Source organism: Cygnus olor, chromosome 21 (assembly GCF_009769625.2).
Source record: "Cygnus olor isolate bCygOlo1 chromosome 21, bCygOlo1.pri.v2, whole genome shotgun sequence".
NCBI classification, from domain to species: domain Eukaryota; kingdom Metazoa; phylum Chordata; class Aves; order Anseriformes; family Anatidae; genus Cygnus; species Cygnus olor.
Window position 1 is genome coordinate 8,056,912 of NC_049189.1, and position 21,099 is coordinate 8,078,010.

Sequence of the window (21,099 nt, forward strand, 5' to 3'; positions counted from 1 at the left end):
GGCTCAAGTGAACCCAAAATCAAAGGTTTGGCATCAAAGGGGTCAGATGCACTTCGCCCCACCCACAGGACAGAGCTGCTCCCTCCACGCTGGGGGAAAAGCGGGGGGGGGGGGGCGTGTTTTGGGGTGGCCCCCTCTGTCGCCATGCCCAAATTAACCAAATGGCCCCAAAAAAAACATTTAATGGCTACAATGGAGCAGCGGGAACGGCAGTCACTTGGGGTTGGCAAGCTCCTCGATCGCTCTCCGCAGCTGCAAGGGGAAGGAGGCAGTGGGACGGGCGCTGTCCCCCCATGTGCCCCCCCCCCGTGTCTCCTCCTTGTGTCGTCCCCCCCCGTGTCCCCCCGCCTTGTCTCCCCCCGTGTCCCACCTCAGCGCGCGTGACGGCCCCTGCCAGCTGCCCGTAGCGGGTGACGAAGATGCGCTGCAGCTTCAGCAGCTCGAAGAGGTGGTGTGCCTGCAGGAGGGGGGGGCACGTGGGGACAAAGCCAAAATTTGGGAAAGGGGGGGGGGGGGGGGGGGCTTGGTGCCGTCCATCCCCACCCCAAACCTGGTGCAGCGAGGTCCATGGTGAGAGCTGCAGCATGACGGGCTCGATGGCGCAGTCGTCCCCAACTGTCCCCATGGAGGCTGGCTGCAGGGGAGGGCAGAAGGTGACGCGTTAATTTTTTTGGGTGGAAAAACATCTCCTTTGGGTGCGGCGGGTGCCTCAGGTTCACCTTCTCCTGCAGCAGCCCTGGGGGTGCCCGTGGGTGCTCGTGACTCTGCAGGAAGGTGACCAGCTGGCCTCGGCTGACGGTGCCCACCAGCGTGGGTGACCCTGGGGGGGGGGGCACGAGCCAGGTGAGATGTCCCCACGGCCACCAGGCGAAGTGTCCCCACAGCCACCAGGCGAAGTGTCCCCATGGCCACCAGGACCCCGGGGTGCCCGCACCCTACCTGCGCTCTCCACCACGGGGTATTCCCCATTGGTGGTGGCACTGAGGGCTGCCAGCACCTCCTCAAAGCCATCACCCTTGGCCACGGCCACGACCCGCCGATCCATGAACTCCTCCACCACCACCCGGTAGGAGCTGGAGAACGGGGACAAAAACCCAATTTTCCCCACTTTGCAGGGATTTCCCCCCAAAACGGCCCCCAGGGTGTGCTGGGGACGGGCCTCACGCCATGTGCCGGCTGCGGATGCGGGGCAGGTAGGGCAGCTTCTTGACGATGATGGTGCCGTCGTAGAAGGAGGGCTGGCACTTCTGGGCGATGGCGTTGGCCACCAGCACGGCCAGGACCACGGGCAGGACGTGGGCCAGGTGGCCGGTGGCCTCGCACACCAGCAGGGCGGTGGAGATGGAGTGGGTGACGGCCCCCGAAAAGGCGGCAGCTCCTACGGCACGGCACCGGGGCAGGGGGCGGGTGGCATTGGTGCACGGTTGGGGATGTCACTGTCACCGCCCCCCCCCCCCGATGTCACCGACTTACCGGCCAGCGCGTAGCCCCCGGGGACGATGGGGTGCGTGGTGGCCTCCACACGGAGGCCATGGGGGAAGAGCGAGGCCACGACCTCCCCCGTCAGGCGCCCGATGGCAGCTCCTGCGGGGTTGGGGGGGAGGGGAGAAGCCCGGGGCCCCCCAGGAGGTGGATGGATGCACCCCCCTCCCCCAGGCTGTACCCCCAGCAGGGCCAGATGCACCCCCCCCCCCCCCCCAGGGCTGGGTACCGCCCCCCCCCCCCCCCCCAAAGGGGCTGCATGTACCCTCTCCCACCCTTCCCAGCATGGATACACCCCCCCCCCCCCATGCCCCCACCCCAAAATGACACAGCCTCCCCCCCCCCCCCATGTCCCCCCCAGGATGCAAACCCCACCCCCAGAGCTGCACACAACCCCTGTACCCTCCCCCCCCCCGGGCCAGATGCAACCCCCCTTCCCCCCGGTTGGATGCAACCCCCTTACCCCCCCCCAAAGGGACTGGATGCACCCCCTGCACGCCCCCAAAACCAGGTGCACCCCAGGGCTGGGTGCACCCCCCCATACCTCTCCCCAGGGCTCCATGCACCCCCTGTGGCCCCCCCGGACCAGATGCACCCTGGGGCTGGGTGCCCCCCCCCCCCCCCCTCAAGCTCACCATAGATGAAGATGGGCATGAAGTACCCGGCGGGCAGGGGCAGGGTGGTGGCCAGGGTCAGCATCCAGAACTGGGGGGGGGGGGCACAGCACAGGGGCGGGGGCTCGTCACCCATGGGGACAGCAGCTGGTGGTGCTGGGGGGGGGGGAGGGGGGCATGAGAGGGCCGGGGGTACCTTCAACAGCAGGAAGAAGGCCAAGGTGCCGAAGATGGTGGCGGAGGGGTGGCACCACTCCTGCCACAGGCGCTGCGGGTCCCCGGGCACCGCGGGGGCCGCCGAGGCGTTTTGGGCCAGCACCCCCCAGGTGCGGTTGTCGAAGAGCGAGATGAGGTGTTCCTTCATGGACAGCTGGGCGGACAGATGGACGGACAGCATGAGCATGGGGTTGGGTGGGGGGTGGCGGTGGGGAGCACCCCCCCCCCCCCCCCCCCCCCGGCCCCTGCTCACCCTGGAGGCCATCAGCTGCCCCAGGCCCGGAGGGAAGGTGATGGAGGCCAGCAGCAGCACCACCAGCGCCGAGTACAGGGGCTTGCTGGGGGGGGGGAGAGGGGGCAGCTGGGACAGACGGACACACGGACACGGGATGGGGCAGGGTGTATGGACGTGGGGGGGGTGGGACGCATGGACACGCTAGGGGGACACGTGGGGTGGATGCACGGAGATGTGAAGGGGACATGGAGGTGTAAGGTGCATGGGGTGGGTGTACGGGCGGGCTGGGGGGGACGCACGGGCGGGCTGGGGGCCACGTGGCCACGTGGGGGGTGTATGGGCACGGGGGGTGGGATGCGAGGATGCACCACGGTGACACATAGGTGTGTGGGGCGCACGGAGTGGGCACACAGAGGTACTGGGGGGACACGCGGACACGCGGGGTGGTTGCACAGATGTGCTAGGGGACACGTGGGACAGACACACAGACGCCCAGGACGGACTCGGTAGCCAGCAGCCTGCCCGTGAGCCGGTTCTCCCTGACGGCCGCCAGCAGCCAGCGCTGGCAGAAGAGGTAGGCGCAGGCGATGGCACCGCAGATGGCCCTGGGGAGGAGAGGGCAGCGTGCAGGCAGGGCACAGGCAGGGCACGGGCAGGGAAGGGGCAGGGGAAGGGGCAGCGTGCAGGCAGGGTGCAGGCAGGGTGCAGATCAAGTGCAAGCAAGGTACAGGCAAGGTACGGGCAAGGTGCAGGCAGGATAAAGGCAGGGTATGGGCATGGTATTAGCAGGGTATGAGTAAGACACAGGCAGGGTACAGGCAGGGTACAGGCAGGATATGGAAAAGATACAGGTAGAATACAGGCAGGGTATGGGCAGAATACGGGCAGGGTACGGACAAGATAAAGGCAGGGGATGGGCAGAAGATGGGCAGAGTATGGGCAGGGTAGAGGCAGAACACAGGCAGGGTATGGGCAGGGTGTGCTCAGGAGCCTGTCCCCAGCAGGTCCCTCCTTACCCCAAAACCATGAAGAAGAAGGTCTCCGGCAGGTCAAAGGGGAAATCAATCTTGAGGTCGCTCTTAAAAAGTGCCGCGATGGTCTCTGGGGAGGCGGGAAGGGTTTTGAGGGGAGGCCAGGAGATGCCGCGGGGCCGCACCCTGCCCGGCCTTGCCTTGCTCGCTGTTGAAGACGGCGAGGAGGCGGAACATGAAGGCGCCGCAGGTAGCGGCGAAAAAGCCACGCCAGTAATCCCGCACGGCGAAGTGGGACGACATCACCTCGATGCTGAACAGCACCCCTGGAGAAATGGGGGGGGACCCGCTCAGGGGGGCCCCGGGGGTCCTCAGCTTCGGGAAGGGGTTGGGGGGGGTTCCTTACCACTGATGGGCGCCCCAAAAACCGTGGCCACGCCGACGGCTTGCGCTGCCACCAGCATCTCGTTCTGCTTGAATTTGTCCTGCGGAGGAGGGGGGAGTTAACCAAAATCCCCTGTTTTTTGAAGGGAAATGGGTTGTTAAAAAAAAATAATAACATCCCAGCAGCTCCCCCACCTCATATTCCCTCGTGACTGACGTCCGCATCTTCCCCAGATACGCTGCGGCCATGGCGGAGAGGTGCACGAAGGGACCCTGGGGATGCGGAGGGGTCGTGGTGCTGAGCGACTGCGGTGCTGAGCAGCCGCGGTGCCGAGCCCCCCGGCAAAATTCCCAGTAGAATTCCCTGCTCACCACTTTGCCGAGGAAAATGGTGCTGCCACAAGCCAGGGTGCAGGTCAGTCCCACCACCTTGGCCCCGAAATTTTTGATGGCCAGGTACTCCTCCAGCACCACGCCGGTCAGGATGGTCTTGAGCTCGGGGATGCCGGAGCCTTGAGGGGGGGGAGAAGGTGGCATCAGCTCAGCTTGGGTTGTGGGGGGGGCTCCACGGGGGGGGGGGGGCGGGGGCTCCAAGTGTGGGGGGGGTTCAAGTTTTGGAAGCTCCAAATTTTGGGGGTTCCAAGGTTGGGAAGCTCCAAATTTATTTTTTTGGGGGGGAACACCTCCAATTTTGGGGAGCTTCAAATTTGGGGGGTTCCAAGTTTGGGGACTTCCAAGGTTGGGGAGCTCCAAATTTATTGGGGGTGGGTACCTTCAAGTTTGGGGAGCTCCAAATTTATTGGTGAGGACCTCCAAATTTTGGGGGTTCCAAAGTTGGAGAAATCCAAGTATGGGGGGGGGGGGGGGGGGGCTCCAAATTTTGGGTGTTCCCCACAGTGGGGGTGGTGTGGGGAGGCCGGGGCGGGGGGGGGGTGGGACCTGCTCACCCCCTGAATGCGGTGTGATGCTCTGGGAGAAGCCAGTGGAGAAGGCGGCCATGGCCACGGGGTAGATGGTCCATGAGAGGTACTTGAGCACCAAATAATCCCCAACCTCTTGGTAGAGCCACCTGTGGGCTGGAGAAAAAGTGCCGGGAGGGGTGCTGCCCCCAGAGACACCCCCCACACACACCTCCCTCCCCATCCCACTGCCCGGTTTTGGGGCTCGAGCCCCCTCGTTACCCTCGTAGAGCCTGAAGACGATGAGGTCCATCATGAAGCTGATGAGGGCCATGAGGACCCCCAGGACGAAGAGGAAGTACCAGTCCTCGCCCACGCGGAAGAGCTGCTGCTTCACCAGCTCCAAGCACCCTGCAGAGCGAGGGGGGGGGGGGGGTCCAAAGGGGTGCTACTCCCCCCCCCCAAATAAAACCAACCCAAGGTGGCCAAAATGAGGGGCGAGGGTCTCACCTCGGAGCCTCCTGCGTGCTTTGGGGCAGGGCCGCCAGCTGTGCGCCGACACCAGCACCCTCTGCTCATCCCGCAGCCCCCCCGGGGGCACCTCGGGGCTGGGGGGCTCCATCCCGGGGACGTTTTGGGGACCGGGGGCTGCCCCGGCCAGTGCTGCGGGCTCTGTCTGTGCCGTGGTGGAAATGAGTTTGCAAACAAGCTCATTAAAAACGACCTTGACGAGGTGGCCAGACCCGCACGGGCTGGAGCCAGCCGGAGCGCAACGGGGAGGGTTTCAGCCTCCGAATACGCCTCGGGGGGGGGGGGGGGGGCAAATCCAACCCAGCCTGGGGGGGCTTTGAGGAAGGCTGCGGTCCCCAGCCCTCGGCGATGCCTTGGCCTCCGAGCATCTCCGTGCAAGGGAAGAGCCAAGGGTGACTCAGGCGCCCGCCGAAATTACTCAGCACGGGGGGGGTACTCACGTTACAGCCCCCCCCCACACGCATTTTTTGGCAGTGCTGCCTGGCGGGTCAGCACGGGGAATAAAGCCTTACATGGTCTGCTTGCCGAGCCGCTCACCAGCTCCTGTTTTTCTGCCCCAAAACGCGGCCTCACCCGTCCTAGGGTCAGGGGGGAAGCTTCCCGGGATGTGGCCACGTTTTGGGGGGAAGGCAGAGACCCCCCCCCGCGGGAATTCCCCCCCCCCCCCAACACCCACAGGGTGCTGCCACAGCCACCAGCTTGGCCACGCTCCAGTCCCGTGTCCCCACAAGGACACTTTTAATAACTTTTTATTATTATTATTACTACAAACTCCACGTGGCTGGCGCGGCTGCGCTGGAAGGTGCCCTGGGACCTAGGGATTTTTCCCCCAACCCCCCCCCCCATCCTCTTGGGGCATCGTTTCCCCCCACATACCCCAGTGCCACCTCCCCATCCTCCTGTTTTCGGGAGCCCGCGTTATCGGGACCTGCAGGAACGCCAGCAATGGCATCGGATTCGGGACGGGGAGGAGCGGAGCCGGCGACAGGAGTGGGGGGGGGGGGGGGAGAGGAAAAAATTTCCACGGTGTCCAGAGTGATGTAGCAGGACCTAAATTTAGCCAGTTTTACAAGAGGTCTGGAAGGCGGCCGAGAGCCTAACGGGGCTTTATAAGCTCGGCGGCTGCCCCTGAAATAGCCGGCCCCATTCGTCTTTGCCGCGAGGCCGAGGAGGGGGCTTCGCCGGCCGCTTTCGCTCCCCTCCCGCGCCGCAGACGCTCGGGGAGGTGGATGAACGTGAAATCCTCGTCTGCTTTCCGGTCGGAGCACAGCTTCCACCACCACAGCCGGTCGTCGTCGCCCGCTCGCCCCATGGAGCTTTTCGGGAGCTTCGTCCGGCCCCGCGGCGAGCCGCTGGGCTTCCCAGGCAAGTGGCGCTGGGCGAGGGCCTCAGCGCCCAGCACGGCGTCGCCCCGAGGGTGGTCGGGGGGCTTGGGCTGGGGGACCAAAGCCGGAGCCGTGGGAAACGTGTCTGAGTTATCTCGGGGGAGCGGGAAGGTTGTGGGGGGCTAAGCCAGCACTGGGAGGGGGGCGAGGGGGCCCTGGCCACTGTTTTGGGGAGGGGGACAGGGAGGCGCTGACCCCCCGCGCTCCCCTCCAGCTCGGCCCGGCAGCACCGGGAACATTAAGACCCTGGGCAACACCTACCAGTTCACGGTGGACGTCAGCGACTTCGCCCCCGAGGACATCATCGTCACCACCTCCAACAACCAGATCGAGGTGCACGCCGAGAAGGTGAGCGCGCCCCCACCACCACCCCACCCACCCACAGCCCCCAAATCCCGTCCGCAACGCTGGCCTGGGGACATAGGGACGCCCTCCCCCAACCTCCCCCTGGTCCTGGCCGTAATTTAGCACTGGTGGGCTTAAATTCACCATTTCCTCGTTATTTTGCCCCCACGCATCACACACTGCACAAGATGCCGCGAGGTGTCCGTGCACGAGGCCGGACAAGCTGGCAGCCGCCCAGCCCCGCGATCGCACCTTTTCCAGATGGTTCCCCCCCACACACACCCCGAATTTCAGCCCCCCCGGGAGCACCCAGCAGCTCCAAAAAAGGCACCATTGTCCCTCCGGGTGACTCACACCTCGCCACCACACCTGCGGGGAGATAAATATTAACACCACACACAAGGTGTGACCGCAGGCCTCGCCCAAGGGCAGGGGACAGCGCGTCCCCGTGCCGCTCACAGCCTCCAACCGCCCCTTCTCCCCTCGCAGCTGGCCGGGGACGGCACCGTCATGAACACCTTCACCCACAAGTGCCAGCTGCCCGAGGACGTGGACCCCACGTCGGTGTCCTCCTCGCTGGGGGACGACGGCACGCTGACCATCCGGGCACGGCGGCAGCCCGCCAAGCACACCGAGCACGTCCAGCAGACCTTCCGGACTGAGATCAAAATCTGAGCGGCCGGGCACAGCGCCGGGGACGGGCCTTTCCCCTCCACCCCCAACCCCGTAGGCGACGTGTGGGTAGCGTTTGGGTGACACCGGCGTTCTTTTAGCTGCGTGGGCGCGGGGGAGCCCGCCGAGCTGGCCGCAAACCCGCCGGGTTGGCAAGGAGGGGATGGGAGCGCTCCCCGCGGGCTCCCTTAGAGGCACGGGAGGTGAAACCCGCACGGGGGCACGCATCCTTCGCTTGCAACCCCTCCGGGAGGCTGCAGGCTCTGGATGCCGTCAATTTTTGGCTGGCGTGGGCGGATCGGGAAGACCTGGAAGTCCTGCAGCAGTCACCAAGGAGCCTCCGGGGGCGGTTTCACCCTGGGACGGACGTGAGGAGTGAGGCCGGGGAGCGAGCCCTTCCCCGACCCTTCGCCAGAGCTTCTCTTTGTATATACAGCTTGTACTGCGTTGTGATAAATTATTGACAACGACTGTCTCCTCCACCTTTTTTTTTTTTTTCCCCCAAAGAGGCTGAGTTACAGTGCCGGGGTGGCTGCGGGTTCAGCCCTGACGGGGATGTCGGTAGCAGGTACGGCAGTTCCTCCTCCCGGACAAAAACCTGGATGCAGACAGAGCTGTCCCGAGCAGCCCGGCTCCCTCCGTGCCCGCTGCCCTGTTTATTTCCAGCCAGGGTGACTCATTTCTTCCCGGCCGCTCTATTTCTGAGCCCTTCCCTCAGCTGTTCAGCCGCTGGGCTGCCAGCCCACCTGGAAGGTCACCAATTCCCCTTCTCCCCCGCTCGCCCACCGGCAAGCCCACCGGCAGCAGGCTGCGGCACTGCCAGCAAGTCTCCCAGCCTGGCCGCCAAGCCGCAGAGCGGCCGCCAAGCCCAGGGGCTCCTTCCTTGGCGGTACCAAACGCTGCCCCAAAGCCACCCCGAGGGCGGGAGGGGAGGCCGGGCCACCGCGTCAGGGGTGGAAGGAGGCCAGGGTGCAGGAGGCCGTGTGTACAAACACAGCGCTCGGGGCGAGCGGCTGTTTATAGCGACCGCACGCCGCCGCCCAGCTCGGATTGCCGGGGCCCGTGGGGGCAAGCCGCGAGGTCGGTTCGTCCCCTGACGGCTGGTGATCTGCAGGAACGCGCCTGCAGCGCCGCAAAGGACTGGCACGAGGCTCTGCCTGCAGTCCTTTTAATTCTCCTTTATTTCCGGCTCATCATCAAGTCGGGCGAGGCAGCAGCTGATGCGGGGTTCGTCTACGCACACAGCGCTTGGGGGACTGCTTGCTGTGAGAAACAACGTTTAAACATCATCATAAAAGCTTGTAATGGCTGCAAAAGACCCAGTACAGCTCAGGAAATCAGAGCCATGGATATACAAAGGTCGGGGCACCGGACACACCTGCTCTGCCCCAAAATCGCACCCCTGGGCGCCGTGGCACCACCCACCGCGGTCACACATTGCCATCTAGTGGTGAGGGTCTGGCAGGTGTCCCTTACCCAGCAAGTCCTTCGGGAAGGAAAAAAGGCTTTTTCCTCCCCAAAACTGACTGGGTTTGCAGCAAGACATTTCAGAGCAGGGTAAGAGGGTGAAGGGGCAGCTCAGAGCCCCAACACCAGAACACCCCCAACACCCTCCCCTCCAGTTTGACCCCGTAACAGGCTCATTCTTGGCAGGCTGGCCATGAAACACCTACCTTATGGGGAAGCAGGAATAGGAACATTATTTATATATGCTTTCGGGGTTGTGTGGCCTCCGGTCTGCCCCCTACATGCGCGTGGCAGACGGGTGCCCCCACACCCACCACCATACTGCAACACGCTCTGGGCAAAGGCTGCCTTGAGAGCTCCTCAGGCGGCCACCCCGGCCCTCTGCGCTCCCTGAGGTGATTAAAAACAAACAGGACCACTTAGAGTGGAAACGACTTTCGAGATGACCACACCAAGCCGACCCACCGCACCCACCAGCACGGAGGCTGCAGGCCGGGTACCGCCGTTGCCCTTCAGCCCATGCCCGCCCCACAGACCCGCAGCCTCCCTGTGGAGACAGCCGGCCGCCATCACAGCGGGGCGCGATGCCCCAGCCACCGCCCCTCCCAGCCAGGGGGACGCCCTGGGGGGCTGCAGGAGCCCCGAGCCCCCCTCAAGGGGGGGACCTCCGGCCACAAGCCCTTCAGGGGGGGACCCCCGGCCCCGATCTCCCCTCAGGGGGGGCCGCACAGCCCCGACCCCCTCGCGGCCCCTCGCGGCCCCAAAATGGCGGCGGGGCCGCAGGGCAGCGAGGGCGCCGAGCGCGCCACGTGACCCCGCCCCTCCCACCTCCCTCCCGCGCGTGCGCGGGTCCCGGCGGCGGAGGGGCGGGGAGGGGGCGACGCCGCTTCCGCCCGGCGCCAAGATGGCGGCGCCCTTTGTCTGGGCCGTGTCACGGGCGGCGCTGTGAGGCCGCCGCCGGCCCCGGCATGGCAGGTGGGGCTGGGGGGGGGTCGGGGGGCTCGGCGGGGACCGGGGGAGGCGACCGGGGGGTCCCGAGGGGCCGGGGGGGACGCGCTCCGGCCCCGTGCTGCAGGAGGGGGCCGGGGCCGGGGTCCCCAGAACACCTCAGGGGGCCCCCCGCGGTGTCAGCGCCCCGGCCAGAGCGTTGGGAGTCGGGGGGGGGAGGAAAAAATGGGGAAAAAAGGGGGAAAAAAACCAAACCCAGAGGCGGCCCCGGGCCCTGCGCAGCCCCGGCTGCGTGCCCGGAGCCAAACGCCCGGGGTCTGCGGGTGGGTGCTGGCTGCGGGCCCCCGCTCGCCTCTCCCCTCCCCGCGTCCCCCCCCCGGTGCTCTCAGGGCGTTGTTTCTGTGCCTGTCACGGCCCGGGGATTTTTCCCCCCTCGCCTGCCAGCCACGGACGTCAGAGCCCATCTCCTTCAGCCCCTTCTCTGTGCCGTGTCCGAAGGCTTTTTTTTTTTTTTTTTTTAACTTGACTTGGGAATTGTTTAAAGTCCCCGGGCGGCTCCTGCCGCAGCTCGGTTTGACCTCTCCCTCGTTCAGCGACCAGCTCGGGAGCTAACGCGGGTGCTGCGTCCGGGTGTGCGGCACGAGGACGGCGAGGAAGCGGTGAGTGGTGCTGCCAGCCCGCCTGTGCCGGGAGTGCTCCGGTCAGGCCAGCTTCGTCTTAACCGGAATTACTGCGGAATTGGGCAGGAGTTGCTGGAAGTGAGGACGGGCTGCTCGTCACTGAGACCAGCAGGGCCAGGGCTGCGCTGTCCCTTGAGCTGACGCCGGGGAGCGGAGGTGACGGCGAGCAGAACACAAACCTGCTCCTTGTTGTCTTCTCGGTGTAGCAGTGGACAGCTGGCTGGTGACAGCATCCAAAGGCAACGTTTGAACCATTTCTCTGCACTTGAGGATCTTTTTTATTTTAACAGAAGGCACCTGGGTGGCGGGGTGCGGAGCTGGTGCAGAGAAAAGACGCAAAACCTTTGCTCCACACCTGCCCCTGAGCGCCCTTTTGCTCTGGCTGTCAGAGCACCGTTTGCTCCGTGGCCTTTCCCCCGTCGGGTTGTGCTTTTCTCCCCACAAAAGCAGCGCTGGAGCAGCGACAGCTCGTGGGGGACGTGCCCCAGGCCCCCACAGCTCTGTTTGTCTGTGCGAGCGTGCCACGAGCGTGGGTGCTGTAGTGCCAAAGCTTTCCATCACCGTGACTGATCGGGTAACGAAAGGCTTGGCAGCTGGGTCGGGAGGAATGGGAGGGGAAAGCAGGGCTCCTGTGCTGCTGGTGAGGTGGAAGCGGAGGGCGCCTGCTTCTGGCTCCTTGGTGTCAGACCTCGGTGCCTCGTGGGAGGAAACTTGTCGTTCAGCACCTCGATGGGCGCTGGAATGTGAGGGGGGACAAAAAGCAACACGAAACTGCCGCGACCGCTCCGGGGCAGTGAGTTTTGTGGTCTGAAATGGAGCTTCTCACCCCGCTCCTCCCAGGGGGGCTGCGCAGAGCCTGACCTCAGCACCAGGAAGCACCGAGCAAAACCCCGGGGCAGGAAGGGTCAGAGTGGTGAAAGAAGAGTCAGAGTGGTAGAAGTCATCGTTCGGATGCAAAGCGCCTCCTACAGTTTACCAAAAATAGCCTTCTGGTGCCTCAAACCGCTGTCGTTTCTCCGGTCCTGCTGAGAAAAATCCTGCTTTTCCAGGGCCATCGAGATTCCCCTGCAAGCCTTACGGGGTCGTCACGTACGCGTGGGGGTTTGCACAGATCTCGATGCAGGTGCTGACTCCTCTGGCTCTCGAGGGCTGCGTTTTGGGGCAGTCGGCGGGTTAAGAGCGCCCTGTGTTTTGGGAGAGGCGGGGGGAGGTCTTGGTGGTGGGTTAGCCCTAACGAGAGCGGGCAGCTGGGCTGGGGCTGTCCGCGTGTACACCGCCGCGCCGGGAGCCTCGAGGGACGTTGGACCCGGAGGGCCTGCTGGTGGGAAACCCGTGCGGGAATGAATCGCAGAAGGGTTGGAAGGGACCTTAAAGATCATCCAGTTCCACCCCCCCTGCCGCGGGCAGGGATGACGAGGGCAGGGTGAAACGGTGCCGAAGCGCCAGAAAGCGGCGGTCAGACGTGGGAAGTGAGAGCCCTTCCCAGGCTGCGGGGTCCTCTGGGGCAGAAGAGAGTCCACACGAGTGACGCCACGGGGGTTCCTCAGGGGAACATCGGGTTTCCCAGCCTCGGCCCCGCGATGGCACCGCTGCTCTGGAAGGTTCCAGCTCTGCAACGAGAGCGCCGGCCGGCCGGGGGCTGGCAGAAGTTTTGGCTCTGTGGTAACTGGAGGCCGAAGCGCGCTCGTTGCTCACCACCCCGGGCGGAAACGAGCGCGGCTGCTGAAGGAGTCGCAAGCAGGGCTCTGCCCGCTCAGGACCCGCGCGCTCGACCTCGCGCAAGGAGGAGCGCGAGGATTTTAAGGAAGAGTTTAAGGAGCTCCAGCCGGAACAGAGGGCACGGGGAAATGCGCAGAGGTGGGCGCGGATGCGGTCTGTGGCTCCTGGGGACCGCAGGCACCCGGTGCCTCTGCTGCTGTGCCTGCAGGTGCGTCCCGAAGGAGCTTTGTGGGACGGGAGCTTCGCGTCTGCGATGTGGTCGGGAGCCTCTGAGAAGCCGCAAGCCCCTGCCAGGGCCTGATTGATGTTGCTGTGAGCTCGCTGCACAGGCTTTCCTTTAATTTTTCTTTAAATAAGATCTCGTGTGACAGAAGCAAAAGGCAGTTTGGTGTCTCAGAGCGCTCCACGAGCTCCGGGTTTGCTTGTTGTTTTGCCAGACCCTGGTTTGTCCCCGGGCAGGAGCTCGTCCCCGCGGCTTTACCCCTGGCTGCGATGCGGGCTTTAGCTCCGAGGAGAGCAGAGCTGTGCTCTTCTGTGCTTTCCTGCACCGTCACCTTCCAGCCTCCGGCTCCCTGAGCTCCCAACACCCCTTCCCGTGGGTTTCTTTCAGCCACGGTGGCTTCCCGTGGCGAATGCCATCGGGGGAGACCGAAGGCCGCAAAGCGAGGCGCTCCTGCTCCAGCAGCCCGGCCCTTGCCGCCCGGGAGGCGACTTGGAGGTCCTGCAGCTGATCCTTCGGCACGAGGTCGCTGAGGAGCGCCGTGCTAGGACCCGTCGCAGACAGGAGGCGGCTCCCTCGCCTCGCTGCGTGCCCACGCTCCGGCAGCGCTGAAGGGAAACGCCTGGGGCTGAAGCGGCCGCCTGCAGGGCTGCGTGCTGACCTCGCCGCCTGCGGGAGGCCCCTGCGCGATCCCCCCGCTGCGTTGGGGCTCCGAGCCCCTTGTTGTTTTTTTTTTTTAGCGTCCGGGCTGGTTTCGCGGCTCCAGACCTGCCCTTTCCTAACGTGGATTCGCCGTGCCACTCGTGAGGGCGCTTGGGGTGAGGTGGGCTGCAAACCTCCAGAGAAGCGCAACCTGCCTGCGGAGGGCCGAGACCAAGCCTTGCCCCGGCCGTACAACTGTGCTTCGTCCCCGTGTTTTCTCCTCTTCTTGCTCACCCACGGCTGGCCCGACAAGCGATGAGGCCGTCCCTTCAGCCTTCGTTTCTGGACAATGTAATGAGCAGGAGCCCAGCCTGGCAGAGGCGTGTGTGCCTGGGGCGAGCTGGAAACCTCGGCGGCCCCTTCCTGGCCCTGGAGCAGGAGGGTGGTGGGACCCCAAGGGATTTTGGAGCTCCTGGTCTCAGCTCCCCACAGGATGAGCTGGACGAGGATCGTGCGTTCGCCCAGAGCGCTGCTTGGGCACAAGGCTGGGGGGAGCTTTAGAGGATCCCCACCGAGCGCTGGAGGCCCGCGAGGGTCTCGAGAGGCGACTCAAAGAGCTGAAGCTTTGAGGCAGTGGAGAAACGGCGTGCGTGGAGGGCACAGCAGGGACCCAGGGGACAGCTTGGCCTTCAGCAGCTCTGCTAAACCCCCCGCTTCCCTCAGTCTGCGGCCAACGTCCGCTGGGGGTCCCGAGCATCGTCCCGCCGCTTTCAGGCCTCCGAAGGAAGCTGGGTGCACGCGGGGGAGGGAATGAGACAGAACAGCAGCGGCCGGGCCAAGCCGGGCCTCCCTCGGTCCCCCCGACCTTCCGTGCTTCAGTCTGGGCGGATGCTTGAGGCCCAGCTGGAAGGGAGCAGGGGATTGCGATCCCCAGGGCAACCCAGGTTGCTCTGTGGCTTTCAGATCTGTCGTTCCCAGCCCTTTCGGGTTTCGCACCGCCTCGCCCTGTCTCACCCCGGGCTTTGCCTTCTCCCCGCAGCCATGGATTTCCCCCAGCACAGCAAGCAAGTCCTGGAGCAGCTGAACCAGCAGCGGCAGCTGGGCTTGCTGTGCGACTGCACCTTCGTGGTGAATGGCATCAACTTCAAGGCCCACAAAGCCGTGCTGGCGGCGTGCAGCGAGTATTTCAGGATGCTCTTCGTGGACCAGAAGGATGTGGTGCACCTCGACATCAACAACACGGCAGGTAGGGGCTGGGGTGCTCTGTGGGAGGCTTTTCAACCTGTCGCGGCTTCTGAAAACCATGCGGCCGAGTCGGTGCCGTGGGTGAGAGCTGATCTCTGGGTGCCAGCGCGTGCTGTGTCCCTCGCAGGCCTGGGCCAGGTTTTGGACTTCATGTACACAGCCAAGCTGAGCCTGAACCCCGACAACGTGGAAGACGTGCTGGCCGTGGCGGGGTTCCTCCAGATGCAGGAGATCGTCAGCGCCTGCAACGCGCTCAAGTCCCTCACGGTGCTGGCAGAAAGCCCCGTGGAGAGCCAGGGGGTCCCCGCCGAGATGGGTGCGTAGCTTTCTCGCAGCCCCATCTCCCTGGGGATCCGCTTTTCCTCGTCCAGCAAGCCGCAGAGGCTCGAAATCCCCCTGCTGAGCCGCGCGCTCCCTGGCTGCAGCCCTGCCCCGCACCCCAGCTGGGTGACCAGATACATCTGATGCACAGAGCCTCAGTCAGAGGGCGTCCAGATGGCGTTTGTGGCTCTGATTCCCCTGTGCAGCACCGCTCGCTGGCTTTGTTGAAGACTCACTGCCTTCCTTGTCTCCCCGCGGAGTTGAGGAAAGCTGCCCGGCCTCTAGCCCCTGCATGAGCCGCAGGAGGTGGTGCGGTGTGCTGCTATGCCTCTTCCCTTGCAGGGGCTGAAAAGGCAGCCGTCGAGGACAAAGCGGTGGCAGCAGTAACGCGGGGTGATTCTGACAAACCAAAACAAGTTCCTCCCAACCAGGAGGGGAAGGAAGAGGCGCCCGTGGCTGCAGCAGCACAGCCTGAGGAGCAGGCGGAGCAGCTGGATGTCAAAGAGGTCCCCGCAGAAGGTCAGCAACCAGGAGGTGATGTCAAAAATCCCCCGGGCGCCCTGTCCCGCTGCCAGGCTCCGCTGCGTGGAGGCGAGCGTCTGTTTTCTCCCCGACACGCTCTGCTGTTCCTAGGTGCAGACGGCGCCGCCCAGGCGGGCCCTGCCGACGGCTTCCCCAGCCCCACGCAGCCCGCGGAGGGCGCGATGGGCGGCAGCAGCCCCGCGGCCGAGGGCAGCGTCCCCCAGCACGCCGCGACGGGAGGTGCGTCCGCGGTGACCGCGGTGGTGGTGACTGCTGTTTTCCCTTTCCCTTCCTGGGAGGAGGACGGGGTTGAGGGCAAAGCCAGGCTGAAGCCTTGCTGGTTTTGCTGGTGTGGCCTTCACCGTGAAAACACCGTCTGCTCCGAGTCACAGAGCCCACGGGAGCAGAGCTGGGGCGGAGTGGGAAACGCTGCTCTGTTTGCTCAGGGTTTAGGGTTTTAGGGCTGCAAATCCAACCTGACTCCAGGCAGAGGTCCTGGCGTGTGCGCAGCACCCGTGTCGTACAGCACAGCTACCGGGACGTCCCCAAGTACACAGGGCGAGCGCCATCGCCTTAAACTCGAGCTTTGAGTTAGGAAGCATGGATGGGTTTGGTGTCTCTGGTTCTGCTCCTGAGCCGTAGTGTCCCCGTTTTCTAAATGGCTGCAGAGGTGGAGCTGGAAGGGAAGGAGGAAGAGGGGGAGATGGCGGCAGAGGATGAAGAGGAGGCTAAAATCCCCAAGGAAGTGCAGCCCAAGTTAGAAAATGGAGAAAATGCCGAGGATAACGAATCAGGGAGCACTGACTCCGGGCAGGAGAACTCAGGTGAAACCCGGCTGCTGCGCTCGGGCACTTACAGCGACCGGACCGAGTCGAAAGCCTACGGCTCCGTCACGCACAAGTGCGAGGTGAGCGCGGCCGCGGCCCCAGCGGGGCTCCCATCCCTCAGTGTCACCAGTGTTCCCGGACGCCTGTGCGTCTCTCTCCGCCTCTAGGACTGCGGGAAGGAGTTCACCCACACCGGGAACTTCAAGCGACACATCCGCATCCACACCGGTGAGAAGCCCTTCTCCTGCAGGGAGTGCAACAAAGCCTTCTCCGACCCGGCCGCCTGCAAAGCCCACGAGAAGACGCACAGGTAAGGCACGCTGGGGACCGGCAGGTGCCACCAGGCTGAGCCAGATGGAGCTCGTGGCAATGACAGTGGAGCCTGAGGGCTTAAGGGTGTGAGCCAGAGGTCGGTGAGTGGCTCTGTGCCTCTCGGATTGATCTGGGTGGGTCGGCAGCTGTAGGGTTAGCAGGGTCTGGATAGTCCCAGCTACAGGAAGGCTCCGGCATTTTCACTACAAAATTTGGCTTTTGCTGCAAAAGCTCGAACTCTCATAAAATCAGTCAGCGTGCTGGGGCAGAGGGAGTGAGAGAGGAGACTTGCCTCTCTGCCCGTGCTCTCCCACACCCTTTCCTTTTACCCTGTGGGGCTTGAGGACGCCCTGGGGGACGCAGCGGGGCACAGCTGGGGGGCAGAGCTGGAGTCACGGCAGGGAGAGAGGGGCTCGGCACACGGCTTCCCCCGTCTCCTCCGCAGCCCCCTGAAGCCCTACGGCTGCGAGGAGTGCGGGAAGAGCTACCGCCTCATCAGCCTGCTGAACCTGCACAAGAAGCGGCACACGGGGGAGGCCAAGTACCGCTGCGACGACTGCGGCAAGCTCTTCACCACCTCCGGCAACCTCAAGCGGCACCAGCTGGTGCACAGCGGGGAGAAGCCGTACCAGTGCGACTACTGCGGGCGCTCCTTCTCCGACCCCACCTCCAAAATGCGGCACCTGGAGACCCACGACACCGACAAGGAGCACAAGTGTCCCCACTGCGACAAGAAATTCAACCAGGTGAGCTGGGGGGAAAGGGCCAGGGCCTTGGTTTCGGTACCCACCGGAGGGAGGTGGGGACGGTGGGGAGCTCTCTGCATCCCTGTGTTTGTCCCCAGGTGGGGAACTTGAAAGCTCACTTGAAGATTCACATTGCAGACGGGCCCCTCAAGTGTCGGGAGTGTGGCAAGCAGTTCACCACTTCAGGTAGCACCGGGTTGGTAGGTGGTGAGGCCCCAGCGCCGGAGATTCGCTGGGGGGACAGAGGAGGGTTTAAGCCTACGCAGCACCGCGGCCGTCCTGCCCAAACATCTCCCCCGTGTTTCCAGCTGGGTTAAAAACATCTGCAGGACCAGGCCGGTGTCCCAGATGGGGATGCTCCTGAGAGGAGCTGGTGGGGGAGTGTGGAGGCATTTCCTCCTGTCTCCCCAAACTGTTGCAGAGCCAGAGGGGTGGTTGGGAGGAGACCAACGTGAGCACTGCTGTAGGTACAACCGCAGCAGCGCCGTCTGTCCATCGTCCCAAACACGGGGTGCTTGTTCTGGCTGTGCCCACCGCTGCGGTGCTCGCGTTACCGCTTGACCCCTGACCTCAAGGGCTGCTGCGCGGGGCGTGCGGAGGGACAGGAGGGCACCGGTGTCCCCCTGAGGTGCGGCTGCTTGCAGGCAACCTGAAGCGGCACCTCCGGATCCACAGCGGGGAGAAGCCCTACGTCTGCGTTCACTGCCAGCGGCAGTTCGCTGACCCCGGGGCGCTGCAGCGGCACGTCCGCATCCACACAGGTAAGGACACGGTTCTGCTTCCCTGGGGCGTTTCCCCAGGGGGTCAGGGTTTTTTTGGGGAGAGGGGGGTTGAGTTTTGATCCCCACGTGGCTGAGCCCTCCTGCTGCCTCCCCAGGAGAGAAGCCGTGCCAGTGCTTGATCTGCGGGAAGGCTTTCACCCAGGCCAGCTCCCTCATCGCCCACGTGCGCCAGCACACGGGGGAGAAGCCCTACGTCTGCGAGCGCTGCGGCAAGAGGTGAGCATCCCCCGCCGGTCCCCTCCTTGTGCCAAGGGACGTCCCCGAGGGCCGCGGCCACCCCCCATGGCAGTGCTGGGGTGGTGCTATCACAGGGTCCTCGCCCCCGTGCCCACTCCACGGCCTCCCCGTCCCCGACAGGTTCGTGCAGTCGAGCCAGCTGGCTAACCACATCCGCCACCACGACAACATCCGACCCCACAAGTGCACCGTCTGCAACAAGGCCTTCGTCAACGTGGGCGACCTCTCCAAGCACATCATCATCCACACCGGTGCGTGCCGCTGCAGTTCCCGGGCTGCCCCGAGCTCTTCAAGCCCGCCATTCACCCCTCACTTCCCATCTCGCTCCCAGGGGAGAAGCCGTTCCTGTGTGACAAGTGTGGCCGTGGCTTCAACCGGGTGGACAACCTGCGCTCCCACGTGAAGACGGTGCACCAGGGCAAGGCAGGCATGAAGATCCTCGAGCCTGAGGACGGCGGCGAGGTCAACATTGTCACGGTGGCCTCAGATGACATGGTGACGCTCGCCACCGAGGCACTGGCCGCCACCGCTGTCACGCAGCTCACGGGTGAGTGGGGGGGTCTGGGAGCTGTCCCAAAAGGGGAGGTTGGAGGAGGCCGCAGCCTCTGACACGGTTTGTTAGAGCCAGGGGTTGGGGACAGTCCCCCCTGGCCCTGTGTCCTGCTCCCCTCTCCAGCCCCATCTCTTCACAGCCCCCTCAGCATCGTCTCTCCCTCCTCTCCCCCCACAGTGGTCCCCGTGGCGGCTGCCGTGACGGCAGACGAGACTGAAGCACTTAAAGCGGAGATCACTAAAGCGGTGAAACAAGTTCAGGAAGCAGGTGAGGAGGGCAGGGGGCCGGTGGCGTGTTCGACCGGCTCCTGCCCTGCCGCCGCCCCAGCCCGGGCCTCCCCTCTGCCCTTGCAGACCCCAACACCCAGATCCTCTACGCCTGCGACTCCTGCGGGGAGAAATTCCTGGACGCCACCAGCCTGGCGCAGCATGTCCGCATCCACACGGCCCAGGCCCTCGTCATGTTCCAGGCCGACACGGACTTTTACCAGCAATACGGGGCCGCCACCGCCACCTGGCAAACAGAGCAGGTCCTCCCCACAGGGGAGCTGCTTTTTCGTGCCCGCGATGCCCCCCCTGAGCCCCCCGCCACCCCCTTGGCCCCTATGCCGCTGGCCGGGGAGGGCCAGGCGCCCACCGAGTGACCTGCCTGCCCTCCCTCGCCTTTATTTAAAGACAGCTGCTCGGAAATGGTGTAAAAATTGTATTTCTGGAAAGAGAGACAGAAGGAATAAATTGCAGTATTTTCTATAACGCGTGTTTTGCGCCCCATGGGCCCCCAACGTCTCTCAGGGGGCAGGAGGGTGCCCTCCCCGGCCCTTTGTGCCCCCTGTACCTGCAGTTCTGGGTCTGTCCCGGCTGTGGGTGAAGGAGGGAGACCACCAGGGCTGGAGCCCAGCAGCTCTGCTCCACAGCCCCAGCAGCTGGTGCAGAGGAACCAAGGGATTGCTTTGATGGCTAACGGTGCTGCAGATGGGTGCTCCCACCCTCCTGGGGCGGGGCTGTGCGCTGCAGCCGGGGCCAGGAGCCCCTTGAAGCCCCTCTCCAAGCTGTCCCCCAGCTGCTGCAGTTGAGTGTGGGGGGGCCAGTGGACCCCAGCATCAGGGCTGCGCTGGGGTTGGGGTAAGGGCGGTGGGGGTGGGTGCAGGGCCCCAACGGCGCCCAGACCCATGGCCCACGCCTCCCTAGCTGGAGGGGCAGCAGGGGGGCGGACACACAGAGGCATTCCCAGGTTTCAAAGTGGAGTCTTTTGGGGCTAAAAGTCGATTTCTACAGGGTTTATGCTGTGCTGTGGGTCAAATGCCCAGCTGGACTGCCACTACCTCTGTCCAGTTGCATGCACTGGCCTGGGACCAAGTCGGGGCTGGTGCTCGCTATCCCCATGGCCTGGGGGCAGTGCTCCGGGACAGATCCTGCCTGTGTTACACCCGGCCCCAGAGGAGGACAGCGCAGTGCTGATGGAGAGACACAACTCCCCTACAGTGATGGTGGGGAATCCGCACTGCCTTTATTATGAATTATTTAACTCCCAAAAGGGGGCTAGCCCCTGCCTCTAGCGGGGAAGGGAGCGGAGCACCTGTGTGTGCTGTAAGGCCCCATTGGCTGCTACTGCAGGGTGCAACTTGGAGAGGTGGCCGGTCGTGCTGGGTCACAAGCACTTCTGGTACACCTCAGTGCCACCCGGCCAAACCAGCAGCAGCGAGCAAATGCAGCGTGTGCTGCTGCTGGCCTTTGCTGGAGCTGAGCAGCTGTACCTGCGTGCTTTTGGGAGGAAAAGCAGTGAGAAGCAGGAAAAAAAAAAAGTTACAGCTGCTTCTGGTTTTTAAAAGGATTCAGCACAGAAGCCACCAGGGCAACTGCAACGCAAAAATAGATGTGGGATGATTCAATAGCAAGGGCTGCTGAACCCTGAGGCTAACAGCGCTGAGTCAGGCTTCAAAGCCAAGTGGACGTTTTTGCAACATTGGCCTCCCTGGCCTCACCTCCCCACGTGAAGCCTCCACACACATAGAGGCCAGCACAGCCCCTGCTGTCCCTCCCAGTGCCGTGAGCCGCCCGCCTGCTTCTGGCGACCTCAGCCCTCATGGGCTGCAGCTTCTTTGGGAAAGCAACCACACAAGTATGTGGTGGTTTTTTTTTTTGTTT

At 64.4% G+C, this 21,099-nt stretch overlaps 3 protein-coding genes across 10 annotated transcripts; 2 read left to right on the forward strand and 1 right to left on the reverse strand.

The window, feature by feature from the left end:
- Positions 1–165: 165 nt before the first annotated feature.
- On the reverse strand, positions 166–5,706 carry LOC121058350 (chloride channel protein ClC-Kb-like). Of its 3 annotated transcripts, XM_040533807.1 has the most exons (19): positions 5,312–5,706; positions 5,084–5,212; positions 4,850–4,978; positions 4,275–4,414; positions 4,098–4,175; positions 3,925–4,003; positions 3,719–3,844; positions 3,564–3,648; positions 3,051–3,152; positions 2,566–2,650; positions 2,293–2,466; positions 2,118–2,187; positions 1,474–1,584; positions 1,165–1,378; positions 940–1,073; positions 720–820; positions 551–634; positions 371–457; positions 166–252 (listed from the first exon to the last, which is right to left on the reverse strand). In XM_040533807.1, exons 1-19 carry the CDS (start codon positions 5,421–5,423, stop codon positions 214–216), a joined length of 2,079 nt encoding a protein of 692 aa, XP_040389741.1. In that variant the 5' UTR covers positions 5,424–5,706; the 3' UTR covers positions 166–213. The 3 variants fall into 3 exon arrangements, with proteins under 3 accessions (XP_040389741.1, XP_040389739.1, XP_040389740.1); XM_040533805.1 differs by having other exon boundaries at positions 4,850–5,212; positions 5,312–5,630; XM_040533806.1 differs by lacking the exon at positions 3,051–3,152 and having other exon boundaries at positions 4,850–5,212; positions 5,312–5,630.
- A 711-nt stretch (positions 5,707–6,417) lies between these two features.
- Positions 6,418–8,202, forward strand: HSPB7 (heat shock protein family B (small) member 7). Its single transcript, XM_040533836.1, has 3 exons — positions 6,418–6,697; positions 6,932–7,065; positions 7,552–8,202. Exons 1-3 carry the CDS (start codon positions 6,562–6,564, stop codon positions 7,735–7,737), a joined length of 456 nt encoding a protein of 151 aa, XP_040389770.1. The 5' UTR covers positions 6,418–6,561; the 3' UTR covers positions 7,738–8,202.
- Positions 8,203–10,035: 1,833 nt separating this feature from the next.
- ZBTB17 (zinc finger and BTB domain containing 17) lies at positions 10,036–19,722 on the forward strand. 6 transcript variants are annotated; one of them, XM_040533793.1, is made up of 15 exons: positions 10,036–10,176; positions 14,450–14,656; positions 14,783–14,971; positions 15,319–15,510; positions 15,610–15,738; positions 16,167–16,405; positions 16,493–16,635; positions 17,083–17,383; positions 17,482–17,569; positions 18,028–18,144; positions 18,261–18,381; positions 18,523–18,653; positions 18,734–18,949; positions 19,133–19,222; positions 19,309–19,710. In XM_040533793.1, exons 1-15 carry the CDS (start codon positions 10,170–10,172, stop codon positions 19,596–19,598), a joined length of 2,460 nt encoding a protein of 819 aa, XP_040389727.1. In that variant the 5' UTR covers positions 10,036–10,169; the 3' UTR covers positions 19,599–19,710. The 6 variants fall into 6 exon arrangements, with proteins under 6 accessions (XP_040389727.1, XP_040389728.1, XP_040389724.1 ...); XM_040533794.1 differs by having other exon boundaries at positions 15,319–15,495; XM_040533790.1 differs by having other exon boundaries at positions 19,133–19,722.
- The last annotated feature ends 1,377 nt before the right edge of the window (positions 19,723–21,099 follow it).